This window comes from Bos indicus x Bos taurus, chromosome 16 (assembly GCF_003369695.1).
Source record: "Bos indicus x Bos taurus breed Angus x Brahman F1 hybrid chromosome 16, Bos_hybrid_MaternalHap_v2.0, whole genome shotgun sequence".
NCBI classification, from domain to species: Eukaryota; Metazoa; Chordata; class Mammalia; order Artiodactyla; family Bovidae; genus Bos; species Bos indicus x Bos taurus.
In genome coordinates, this window is record NC_040091.1 from 56,616,879 (window position 1) to 56,630,704 (window position 13,826).

The window sequence follows — 13,826 nt, forward strand, 5'->3', positions numbered from 1 at the left end:
CAAAAAACTACATGTCAAACAGGAGTCTTGGTTGATACTCAAGCACATGGAAATCTGTCCTATTCACACCTCAGCTTTCAGAATTAGAAAGAACTGCTAGTATCTTCACTAAGCAGTGGCAATTAGTTTATAACAAGAAGCCAAAGATTTTTTTTTAAAGTCCTGACATACCTACTCTACTAATGGTCCTTAGGAAGCATCACTACAGACAAAGCTAGTGGACGTGATGGAATTTCAGTTGAGCTATTTCCAATCCTAAAAGATGATGCAGTGAAAGTGCTGCACTCAATGCCAGCAAATTTGGAAAACTCAGCAGTGGCCACAGGACTGGAAAAGGTCAGTTTCATTCCAATCCTAAAGAAAGGCAATTCCTAAGAATGTTGAAACTACCACACAATTGCACTCATCTCACATGCTAGCAAAGGAATGCTCAAAATCCTCCAAGCCAGTCTTCAACAGTACGTGAACCATGAACTTTCATATGTTCAAGCTGGATTTAGAAAAGGCAGAGGAACTAGAGATCAAATTGCCAACATGTGTTGGATCATAGAAAGAGCAAGAGAGTTCCAGAGGAACATCTACTTCTGCTTTATTGACAACGCCACAGCCTTTGACTGTGTGAATCACAACAAACTGTGGAAAATTCTTGAAAGAGATGGGAATACCAGACCACCTTACCTGCAAAATCTGTATGCAGATCAAGACAGAACAGTCAGAACTAGATATGGAACAGACTGGTTCCAAATCAGGAAAGGAGTACATCAAGGCTGTACATTGTCACCCTGCTTATTTAACTTATATGCAGAGTACATCATGTGAATCACTGGTGATTACAACAATAAACGCCAAGTATAGCAGAGATTTCTTAAGATCTGTTCATAACCATCTAACTTTGGAGATACGGAAAATAGTGTCAGGCTGTGTATGGAGAATTTTCTATATTGTAGAATTCTCCTCCTGGATAAACGGAAATGTTACGTTAAAAACTCTTTAGATGCAGCTGGAAAAGCTGCTGCCCCCTCACTTGTCACACGCCGCATGTTCATGGGGAACCTGGTGCTAAACCACCCACAGACGACCTGCTTCGGTCAGGCTTTCGTATATAGTACAGCAGCTCCCTAGCTGTGATCTGCTCAAAGTCAGCCTTCAACACAAGGGTTCGTAAAAGAAAAAAAAAAAAGAAAATTTTTTTAAGAAAAAAAGGAAAAATAAGAAGAAATACAAAAAATTAAAACAAAAGAAACTTCTAGGTTTATGTAGAAGAGTTGTTTAAAATATATAATAAATTAGCGACCAATCTGTAAGGCACTGAGTTAGACTTGACCATAAAAACATTTTAACTCCTACATTTTAATAAAAAGTTTTCTTGGGGAATTCCCTGGCAGTTTAGTGGTTAGGAATCCATGCGTTCACTGCCAAGGGCCCAGATTCGAACCTATCTGGGGAACTATTTATATCTCACAAGCTCTGTGGCACAGCCAAAATAAATAAATAAAAATTAAAGTAAATAAAATTTTAAAAAGTTACCACCCCAAGTAAAATAAAAGCAGTTGAACCAATAATAATTGCAAAAAAGTACCAAAAATGTAAGCATTATTATGTGAATAATAATACCATTGATACTACTCTGGTTGTGGGTCATCTTCCAGTCAAAGACCCAATATGCAGTAATACAGAAGATGAGATCATTTTCATTCATTACACCAAAGAGCCATTATAACCACCATCCACCCTTTCCCCACCACACACACATTTTTTTTTAATGACCCTGGAGAAGGCAGGGTGTCACTGGGGTAAGCAAAACTACATAGAGTTCTGTGTGAGTTAAAGAGTAATTTCTTATCCTGGTCCAGGAGCCATTACATAATACCAAATTCCTTGAACTTTATCAGTTTATTCAATCAAATTATGAAATTTACAAATTCATAAGGTACTGACCCACAAGTGTATGTCTGTGTGTGTGTATCTATCCATCTATATATATATATACACACACATGTAAGAATATTCTTAATAATAGTTCAATAATTCTAGCATCTCTAAAGTGACCCCTGGCTTTTCCCTTCATTTTGATTTATCTGGACCTTTGTCAAAAATGACAGACAAATGAAAGTTTAAGTCTTAAAAATATCTAATTAAAGTAGTTAAATAAAAACAAAAGTGTCTTATATAAAAGTCTTACCTATAAATTTTATTCTGTTCTATACTACAGAAAACTTAAATAAGCAATTCACAATTTAAACTTACGAATGTGTCTTTAAAAAATGAATTAAATATGATCAATAGCAAGTCTATTACTGGCAAAAGCATTTGAAAGATCAGAGATTCTAGATAAATCTTATTTACTATTTGTTTTGTATTTATTTACTATTTTACCACAAGAAATCAAGAGTTATCCTGCAAATTTAACTCTAGTAACTATCTGGATCATATTAAAGCATATATTCACCTCCAAGCAAACAGAGAAGCTTCAACTAATACATTATCTTTAAACCAGGTTCTTTGGAGTTCTAAAACCAGAGGTTAGCGAATAATAAACAACAGTTCTGAAATACTTGCTTGATTAAAGACAAAGAATGAAGCAATTATGAGACAATTATTTCTAAGACAGAAATCACGTCATTGAGACGCATTTTAAAAATTACAAGCAAAACCACTGGCAATAAATGGCTTTGAAGAAGACTAAAATCTAAACTTTAGACTTTAGGTTTTTTCAGTCTAAGAATATTTTAATCTAAACCAAATTATCACTGTCATTGTTGAGAAGAAGATTTGACTAAAATATTTCATACTCTCGGATTAAAAAAAAATGTCATTTGGCAAAAGCTAAACAGGACTGTGCTTGCCTATCACTCTCTAATTTACTCATAATTTAATACAAAGAGCCACGTAACAAAGAAATATAAGCTATAGTTTATCCTCTGAATTGTGAAGACTTCTTTCCTCAGAATCTAAAGAACTAAAAATGCCCTAAAGGCAGCAATCTTCAGGTTTGAACTAATTCTAATAAGAAAAATTTGCAATGAATGAAGGCTTAAAAGTTTTACTAAATTTAAACTGATTTTATTAAGGAAATAATCACATACTCACCTCCAACTTCACTCACCCCAATGAAGCCTGAGTTTTTTTTTTTAAAGATTAATTAGTTTACTTATTAAGTATACTAAAGATCATGCTTCAATCAAGTTTTCACAAGCTATGAAAATTAAACTACATTCTAGGTGACACATACACTTACTCAAAAACCTATTTTAAGTTCTATTATGTATAAATGCTCATATAAAAATGTGGGAGTGTAAGAAAATCCCAGTGTTAACAGCATTATAGTACAGCACGGAAAATCTACCCAAACTAGCACACACAGTGCAGAACAGGAACAAAGTAAATAGAAAATGTTTTTAAAAACTGGTAGTTAATTCTACCTTGCACTTCCTTCCTCCACTTCATTTTCTAAGGGAACTGGTGTATCAAAAAAGAATAAAGCTCATCCTTGGCTGGATTGTTGGGGATGGCTAGAGGATGAGGAGCTACTTAAGAGAGGAACAGAGGAGTTTCTCAGCAAAAAAATAATATATAAGTAAAGTTACCCTAATAGCCCACTTGGGGAGTTAAATTCAATTCTAAAGCACAAAAATAGTAGGCAAGGTAAAGGGGATTATGGAAGGCCATACAAAAGCGATCTAAGCCAATTTAAATACAATGGAAAGTCACTTAATGATTTTAAGGAAAGTAACATGATGCGATTCCTCACAATACACTGTAGGAGTACAGTTAAAAGACTATTGCATGACTCTGTGAGATACCTGGGGTCTAAACAAGGCAGCTGGAAGAGAATAGACAGGATATGACAATTAAGGTATACAGAAGACAAATTCCTGGGGAGGGAGGTGTAACATCAATACTTATATGTCTTCTGTTTCTCTTTACATTAAATACATAACCCTCACCATAAACCCAAAATCAATGTAAGGGATTTACCCTGAATCCACAAAAAATGAATGAATCCACAAAAACTCTTTTTTAAAGTAAACCTCTTAAAAAGAGACCAAAACATTACAATGAGGAATAAGAACAAAATCTGGCATTTATATAATGATGATAATAATTATTGGGGGGGATTATATTTCAATTGTATACTATTTCTTAAAAATAAAACAAACTTCAATATTGATAGCATAACATTCTTCCCATGTTTAATTCCACATCTTAAGGGTCATTTCCCAAGAATATTCAAAGCTACCATCGTTTTCCCAAGTGTCTCTCTCAAATCTTGTGATAAAGAATGTATTTTAAGAAAAAATCAAAACACTCTTTTGAAGAAAATCATGTTTGCCTGTTTTTCCATCTTTAACTGTGAACCAGTCTAACTGACCACATCATCTGACAATAGTGTTCCATACGATTTTAGTAATTCAACAAAGTTTTCACAGACATCATGAATTCCTACATCTCTCATGGGACTGGCCACTTTATAATACAACCACTTCTCTTCTCTTCCACCAATAAAATCCTATAAAATCCAATAAAAAGTCCACCATTTCCTCTTTACGGATTCTTGCAATATTCCTAACATTCCTCCTAGCTTCCAATTGCAGGGGATTGGGAGAGACAGAAAGTCTAGTCTCTGTCCTCTACATGTGAACCCCATAAGTATTTTATAATCTAAAACAGACCCTACTCAAAACTACCCCGTGACTTTTTATTATCTCTTCTCTTCACTTCATTCATGTGTCAGCTTTCTAATACGTCTAACTTCCTTCCTAGGATACTACTTATATGTCATGTACAAATATTATATTTTAGTTTTTCTTATTTAGCATCTCCCTCAACCTCCACACACACACAGACACACACACACCCAAAGGGAAGTTCCATAAAGGGAGGGACTTTCCAGCTACATTCAACACTTAAAACAGTGCCCAGTGCATCAGAGGCATTAAATTTTAAAAAGCCAGTTAAATGAACATAATACTATATTGTTAATATGTTATTAAATGTCACCAGTGAGAGATTAACAAAGATCAGTGAGAGATTAACAAAGACCAGGGGCTTCCCTCATAGCTCAGATGGTAACAAAGACCTGGCCACAACAGATAGAAAGAAATAAAGTGATATTTATATAGAAATAAAGTGACAGACTTAGTCATAGACATAGTCATAGACAGAGAGTGATATGATAATGAGAATTATCAGTTTATTAGAGAAGACATTGTGATGTGACAACTTTTATTTGCCTGGATGCACTATAATAAATATTCCTTTTACACAGATCCCACGTATGTCAGGAAGTGAATGCTAAGCTAAACTGAATCATTCCCAAGTGTAAAGAAAATAAAATATGGACAAAAACAAACTGAATTACACAGGTAAAGTGACCCCAGAATCACTCAGCACTCATGCGGATTCTCTATAAAACAGTTCATGAAATATATTAAACACACCAGGAATGTTATTTTACTAGAATATTCCTTGTGTCCCTTCCCCATTATCACCCCAAACTAGATGTAAAATGGCTTTCCTGATCTGGCACCGGCCGTGAAGTTAGTGTTATCTCCTGTACTGTCACTGGACTGCTTGAAAATCCATGTGTTATCCTAAAACTATCTGTCTAAAAAGCTTCTGTTGGACCACAATCGTGAATGGATTAGCAGTGGATTAAAAACACGTAAAATTTCTCTTGCTCTGAACACAACAAAAAAATTCAAATTCAAATGTTAGGCAGTAGATATTTCATAAATAGAACTTTAAATTTACATAGAGACCATAGACATTTACCATATTTTACAAAAACATACTGAAGGAGGCCAGTCACTACCACTACTTAAAATCTAGGGAAACAGTCATGAGCAAGATATACGTAATTCCTGCTCTATAGAGAATACAGAAGGGAAGACTTAATTAAATTAATAATGGGGAGTTATAAAGAAACTAGCAGAGATGTCTAAACAAACAGATCTACCTAATTCAACAGGAACAGTGGCAAAGACAAAGGTATTAGTTTAACTAACTTTTCCCTAATATTACCATTTCATTTTCTCAAATTATAGATTTTCAATGTCATCTGATTTTAATTCACAATATTATTCAAAGCTACCATTATTTTGAGAAATCCACCAAACTATTAATTCATTACTGAATTCACAGTATTATAATATTCTACTAACTATCCCTGGCATGAAATTTAAAGCATAAAGGAAATAGATGGGCCATCTGAATCTCATTTCTACATCATGACCAAAAGTAATTTCTCAGGAGTTGTGTTCATTACATGGAAAAGGCTACCAAGGACTAATACCATATCTGCACTTTATAATATAAATCCAAAGCAATTACAGGTTTCAAGCTTTGTACCTGTGTGATGGAGAAGGAGCTTCAAATTGAGGCACTGTGCTATCCTCACTGACAGGAGAATATAAGCCGCTCATTTCCTGGAAGCACAATTATTAGAGTTATAGCCACTCCAAAGAGACGATGTATAAGTCAAAAGGAGCTATTTATTTCTTTCCAATCCCAGGTTTTATCAGTTCCTTTTTGTCTCAACATCCAAATTTCTCAAGGTTTCCTCTCCATAGAGTACAAAAGCAAGGATATCTGAAACTTACGAGACAAGTCTTTTTCATGACATACATACTTAAAGAACTAGAAATTCTTTAATAAATATTATTCATTACTAATGAAGCCATCAAATGCAGAAAAAGACAAATGTAAATATTTTTAATGAGACACACTGTACATTATGTGAACAGTGAACTAGCTAATCATTTTTAATCTAGGTGAGAACCTACTGATAAATATTAAGATAAGTATGGCAACTGACTAAACAGACCTTTGTTGGCAAAGGAATGACTCTGCTTTTTAATACGCTGTCTAGGTGTGTGTTAGTCAATCAGTCATGTCCAACTCTTGGCAACCCCACAAACTGTAGCCCTCTAAGCAAGAAGAGTGGAGGGGATTGCCATTCCCTTCTGCAGAGGATCTTCCCAACCCAGGGATTGAACCTGGGTTAGTCATAGCTTTTCTTCCAGGAGCAAGCATCTTTTCATTTCATGGCTGCAATCACCATCTGCAGAGAGTTTGGAGCCCAAGTAAATAAAATCTGTCACTGTTTCCATTTTTTCTCCATCTATTTGCCATGAAGTGATGGGACTAGATAGCATGATCTTCGTTTTTTGAGCTGAGTTTTAAACCAGCTTTTTCACTCTATTTCACCTTCATCAAGAGGTTCTTTAGTTCCTCTTTGCTTTCTGCCATAAAGGTGCTGTCATCTGCCTATCTGAGGTCATTGATATTTCTCCTGGCAATCTTGATTCCAGCTTGTGCTTCATCCAGCCCAGCATTTCGCATGATGTACTCTACACATAAGTTAAATAAGCAGGGTGATAATATGCAGCCTTGACGTACTCCTTTCCCAATTTTAAACCAGTCCATTGTTCCATGTCCAGTTCTAATTGTTCTGTCTTGACCTGCATAGAGGTTTCGCAGGAGGCAGGTAAGGTGGTCTGGTATTCCCATCTCGAAGAATTTTCCACAGTTTTTCGTGATCCACACAAAGGCTTTAGAGTAGTCAATGAAACAGAAGGAGATGTTTTTCTGGAATTCTCTTCCTTTTGCTATAATCCAATGCATGTTGGTAATTTGATCTCTGGTTCCTCTGCCTTTTCTAAATCCAGCTTGAACATCTGGAAGTTCTTGGTTCACGTACTGTTGTAGCCTAGCTTGGAGAATTTTGAGCATTCCTTTGCTAGCATGTGAAATGAGGGCCACTGTATAGTAGTCTGAACGTTCATTGGCATTGCTCTTCCCGGGGACTGGAATGAAAACTGAACTTTTCCAGTTTTGTGGCCCCTGCTGAGTTTTCCAAATTTGTTGACATATTGAGTGTAGCATTTTCACAGCATCATCTTTCAGGATTTGAAATAGCTCAGCTGGAATTCATCATCTCCACTAGCTTTGTAGTGATACTTCCTAAGGCCCACTTGACTTCACACTCTGAGATGTCTAGGTCTAGGTGAGTGATCCATTGTGGTTATCCGGGTCATTAAGATCCTTTTTGTATAGTTCTTCTGTGTATTCTTGCCGCCTTTTCTTAATGGCTTCTGCTTCTGTTAGGTCCCTACTATTTCTGTCCTTTATTGAGCCCATCTTTGCATGAAATGTTCCCTCAGTGTCTCTAATTTTCTTGAAGAGATCTCTAGTCTTTCCCATTCTACTGTTTTCCTCTATTTCTTTGCATTGATCACTTAGGAAGGGTTTCTTATCTCTCCTTGCTATTCTTTGGAACTCTGCATGCAGATGGGTGTATCTTTCCTTTTCTCCCTTGCCTTTCGCTTCTCTTTTCTCAGCTATTTGTAAGACCTCGCCAGAAAACCATTTTGCCTTTCTGCATTTCTTTTTCTTGAGGATGGTTTTGATTACCACCTCATGTACAATATTATGAAATTCCGTCCACAGTTCTTCAGGCACTCTGTCAGATCTAATCCATTGAATATATTCATTACTTCCACTGTATAATTGTAAGAGATTTGATTTAGGTCATACCTGAATGGTCTAATGGTTTTCCCTGCTTTCTTCAGTTTAAGTATGAATTTTGCAATAAGGAGTTTGTGATCTGAGCCACAGTCAGTACCCAGTCTTGTTTCTGCTGACTGTATAGAGCTTCTCCATTTTTGGCTGCAAAGAATATAATCAATCTGATTTCGGTGTTGACCATCTGGTGATGTCCATGTGTAGAGTATTCTCGTGTTGTTGGAAAAGGGTGTTTGCTATGACAAGTGCATTCTTTTGGCAAAACTCTGTTAGCCTTTGCCCTGCTTCATTTTGTACTACAAGTTCTTCATTTTGTACTACAAGGTGAAACTTGCCTGTTACTCCAGGTATCTCTTGATTTCCTGCTTTTCATTCCAGTCCCCTATGACGAAAAGGACATCTTTTTCGGGTTCTATAAAGTTCTATAAAGTCTTGTAGGTCTTCACAGAATTGTTCTACTTCACCTTCTTTGGCATTAGTCAAAGTTACGGTTTCTCTAGCAGTCATGTACTAATGTGAGAGTTGGACCATAAAGAAGGCTAAGCACTGAAGAATTGATGCTTTTGAACTGTGGTGTTGGAGAAGACTCTTGAGAGTCCCTTGGACTGCAAGGGGATCAAACCACTCAATCCTAAGGAAATCAATCTTGAATACTCACTGGAGGGACTGATGCTGACGCTAAAACTCCAATACTTCGGCCACCTGATACAAAGAGCCGATTCACTGGAAAAGACCCTGATGCTGGGAAAGATTGAAAGCAGGAGGAGAAGCAGAAGACAAAGGACAAGATGGTTGGATGGTATCACCAACTCAATACATATGAGTCTGGGCAAGCTTTGGGAGATGGTGAAGGACAGGGAAGCCTGGTGTGCTGTAGTCCATGGGGTGACAAAGAGCTGGACACGACTGAGTGACTGAATGGCAACTGGATCATTACTGTTCAACTCACCAAAGTATAGAAAAACAGGACATATCAGTCTCTACTTTGAAAATATTCTTTGCAAACATTAAGAAAAGTAGCTTTGTTTACTAACTGCTTAAACTCTAACTTTTGATCATTAACTCAGAGGAAAAGGGCTCCTAATAAATTATTGCAGAAATTATGCCTGTTACTTTCTATGTAGCGGAGACCAATCCCATTAACTTAATGCAGCAATTTAAAGGAAAAGCAAAATTTTCATGAAATTGAAAAGCTACTCGAGATGTAAGAAATTCTTGATCTTACTTCCACTCTTTTGATATCCTCTTCCAAAACACTTAACTCCTTCTGAATCTGCTCCAGTTGCTGTAGATTAGAGAGGGGGGAAAAAAAAAAAAGCCTAAACCAAACCACACTGGCATCACCACAATCATAAAGTAATTTTACATTTGGAATATGATTTTTAGGAAATTGTGCACTAATGGTAAACTGTAGGGGTGAAAAACTGCAGATAAAAAGCAGTTTTTATGTTTAAAAAAAAAAAAGCAGTTTTTATGCAAGTTCCTATGTTAAAAAGTAAATGTAAAGACTTAATATTTAAGAAAATCGTTCTTTGTTTAATAGAATAATTGGCTTTATAATAAAAATATTAAAGATGAACAATAACAATATGATTTAATAAAAACAGATATCCAAAGAACTTTCAAATCACCTCATTTAACTGTCAGCAATTAATATCAGCATGTCAGTTGTTAACCTCATTTTTAAAATAAAAATAAGTCTTGAAGATTAAATTCTACCACCCAAAAGCAATCACAAGTTACCCTCTTATGCATTTTTTAAAACATATTTAAGATTATGCCTCATCTTTGACATTTTGCCTATTGCACCATAACTTTTCTCCATGCCTTTAAAATGCAAACATTTTAATTATTATATTTAATGATATACTTGACAATCGTAAGTAATTCTGAACCATGAGTCTGCATTTTAGATTATGAGTCTGCATTCCAAATTTTATTGAGATTATTAAAATGAAATCATTTGATCAAGAGAAATAGCAACTCTTCACTACATGAAACAAAACTGCTTTCCAGAAACACTATCAGATTTAAATTTCTATAATTATTATATATATGTGGCTGTCTTAATCTAAGCCAAATATATTGAGGCCAATTTTATTTTTTGGCCATTTATTTTTTGTGCAGCATGCAGGATCTCAGTTCCCCAAACAGGAATCAAACCCATGTTCCCCTGTGTTGGGAGCTGAGTCTTAACCACTGAACTTTCAGGGAAAACCCCTGAGCCAGTTTTTAGAATATAAAATAATGATAATGAATATATTTATATAATACTTATTGCTAGGTGTGCAACAGGAAGTATTATACAGGAAAATAAATCACAGAAAGATTAAGTGACTTGCCCAAGATCGCAGTAAGTACACAGCAGAACTGGAGTTGAAATCAAGGCAGCTCCACAATTCATGCCGTTAACTACTATGTTATAACACTACTACTTGAAAATAGGACCTTATTATTTACCTTTATTTTACCTGATAACTAGTAGGGATAAACAGATTTTTAAGCATGTTTTCTTCTGAGGCAATATATAGACAGTTGATAATATATTAACTCAAATATTGACCAATCTTAAACATTTTGCTAAGTACTGTGAAGAACGGGATTTAGAAAACTGTAGCCCTTGGCCTCATGGAATTCAGTCTAGGGAAGAGCTTCTGGGTTGGTGAACATGTAGGTTGGGGAGTATATGAGGATGCTGGGAGAACGGCACACCTGGAGAGGGTATGGACGCTCCATGCCCCTTCCCACATATCTCAGTTCTATCCTTTTACAATAAACTGATGATGCAGTAAGTAAACTATTTTCCTGTTATGTGACCCATTTTAGCAAATTATCACATTCTTGGAGGGGGACATGGGAACCGCCAATTTATAGCCAGTAGGTTAAATATACAAGTGACTTCTTGGACATGCAATTATAATCTGAAGGGGCAGCTCAGTCTTATGGGACTGAGTCCTCAACCAGTGGAATCTGGGGCCAACTCCAAGTAAACAGTGCTAGATAGAATTGACCTGAATTGATTTCCAGGACACTCTGCTTTATCTACAGAGAACTGGAGAACTAGCTGGTGTAAAAAATCACCTACACATTTGGTGGCCAGAAATATGGAGAGAGGTAATGAATAAAGGAAACAAGTGTTGTCCTTTCAGGCATCAATATAAGACATTATAGTATGAGGAAATAGAAGATAAAGGATAACTGTTTTAAAAAGCAAAAGGAACAACTAGGCTAAATTCACTCTGCAAATGTGTTTCATAAACCAGAGAGGCAGAATCTAGAATAAAAGCATAAAGCAGAGACCAAGAATGTTTTGGAAACACATGAAGAAAGTTCATAAAGCTGAACTGTCATTATCTAAATGAAAACAGACCACAAACGGGAATGAAAACTGACAAATTTCTGGATCAAATCTGCCTTAACATTATAGTGACTTTTGGGGGTACTAAAAATAATAATAATAATAAATACAGAAGATGGAGAAATGCTACTTGAGAGCACAGTCCAAGTCATCAATAGCAAGCACTCTCAATACAGTATACTGTATTACAACCCAAAGAAATTATTTAAAAATTTGAAAAGGGAAGAACAGAAGTCTCTGAATCCCTTAAGACTAAAACATAAAAGAATTCAAAAATAGAACCCCCTTTAATTGACATTAGCTTTGGTGCAGTTAGGTATCATTGGCACTCATTTATTTGACCTTCACTATGACTGAATAAGTACTCCTGCCTGGAAAATCCCATGGACGGAGGAGCCTGGTAGGCTGCAGTCCATGGGGTCGCGAAGAGTCAGACACGACTGAGCGACTTCACTTTCACTTTTCACTTTCATGCACTGGAGAAGGAAATGGCAACCTACTCCAATGTGCTTGCCTGGAGAATCCCAGGGACGGGGGAGCCTGGTAGGCTGCCTGTCTATGGGGTCGCACAGAGTTGGACATGACTAAAGCAACTTAGCAGCAGCAGCAGCAGCATGATTGAATAAAAACATGCTGAAGTATTAAATTCAGTATCTTAATTTTGTTTTTTAGAGCTAATTAGTAAATTACAGTTGCCAAGACCTCGTCAATTATCTGAAATATTCAAAACTGAACAAAAGAATACTGATAAACTTCCAGAAAAAAGAAAAGCTGGTTTAAAAAAAAAGCAGTAAGATTAATAATACTATATATATATAAACAAAAAAGCACTAACAATAAATTAAAAAAAAAAGCACTGTATACTAATTAGAATAGCCAACATCCAGAACACTGACAACACCAAAAGCTGAAAAAGATGTGTAGCAACAAGAACTCTCATTTATTCTTGGTAGGAATGAAAAATTGTACAGCCACTCTGAAAGGCAGTTTGGCAGTTTCTTTAAAAATTATACATATTCTTATAGAAGCCAGTAATCACACTCCTTGGTATATACCCAAGCGAGTTGAAAACTTCAATTCCAAAAAAACACATTGATAGCAGTTTTAGTCATAATTAACAATACTTGAAACAACCAAGATGTCCTTCAGATGAATGGATAAACAGTGGTTCATAAAGACAATGGAATAATATTCAGTCCTAAGAAGAAATGAGCTTTCAAGTCATAAAAAAAACAATGAGGAAATTTAAATGTGTATTACTATGAGGTATATGGAAAATCTCTGTACCATCTTTTCAATTCTTCTGTGAACTTAAAACTGCTCTAAAAAATGTCTTTAAAAAAATAGAAATACAATGAAGTAACTCCTAAAGAAAAAACATAATAACAAAAAATCAAAAGAGAAAAGAAACAACAACATAATAAAATGGCAGGCTTAAACTCTTTTACATTAAATGTAAATGGTTTAAATACAAAATTATAAGACTGAGTCCGGCAGGGTGAATGAAAAACCTCTGCTGTATACAAGAAATTCACCTCAAATAAGTTAGTGATACAACAAAGAACCAAAGATTCAACAGGATGCAAAACATTCTTACCATACTGCAACTGCAGGAAACACATTCTTTACAAGCACAAATATTTCAAAATTTAATGAACTAACATGTGACAGTGCAAATATCATACTATAAAAACCAAATTATTTTCTGATAACAATGCAATTATAACAGAAATCCATAATTTTTTTAAAAAAAAGGTCTCCATTGGTAGTACAGTAGATAAGAATCCACCTCCAAATGCAGGGGATGTGGGTTTGATCCCTGGTCCAGGAAGATTCCACATGCCACGGGGCAATTAAGTCCATGTACTATAACTACAGAGCCTGCTCTCTAGAGCCCATGAGCCACAATTACTGAAGCCTGTGTGCCTAGAACCTGTGCTCA

General features: G+C 35.6%; 1 protein-coding gene across 4 annotated transcripts in view; it reads right to left on the bottom strand.

The window, feature by feature from the left end:
* Positions 1–13,826, bottom strand: part of COP1 (COP1, E3 ubiquitin ligase) — a 226,045-nt gene that overhangs the window by 144,745 nt on the left and 67,474 nt on the right. For all 4 annotated transcript variants that reach the window (XM_027565409.1, XM_027565410.1, XM_027565408.1 and 1 more), the window contains 2 exons: positions 9,752–9,811; positions 6,352–6,428 (listed from right to left, as the gene is read on the bottom strand). In XM_027565409.1, the coding sequence (XP_027421210.1) occupies positions 6,352–6,428; positions 9,752–9,811 (137 nt within the window). The remainder of the gene's footprint in view (positions 1–6,351; positions 6,429–9,751; positions 9,812–13,826) is intronic.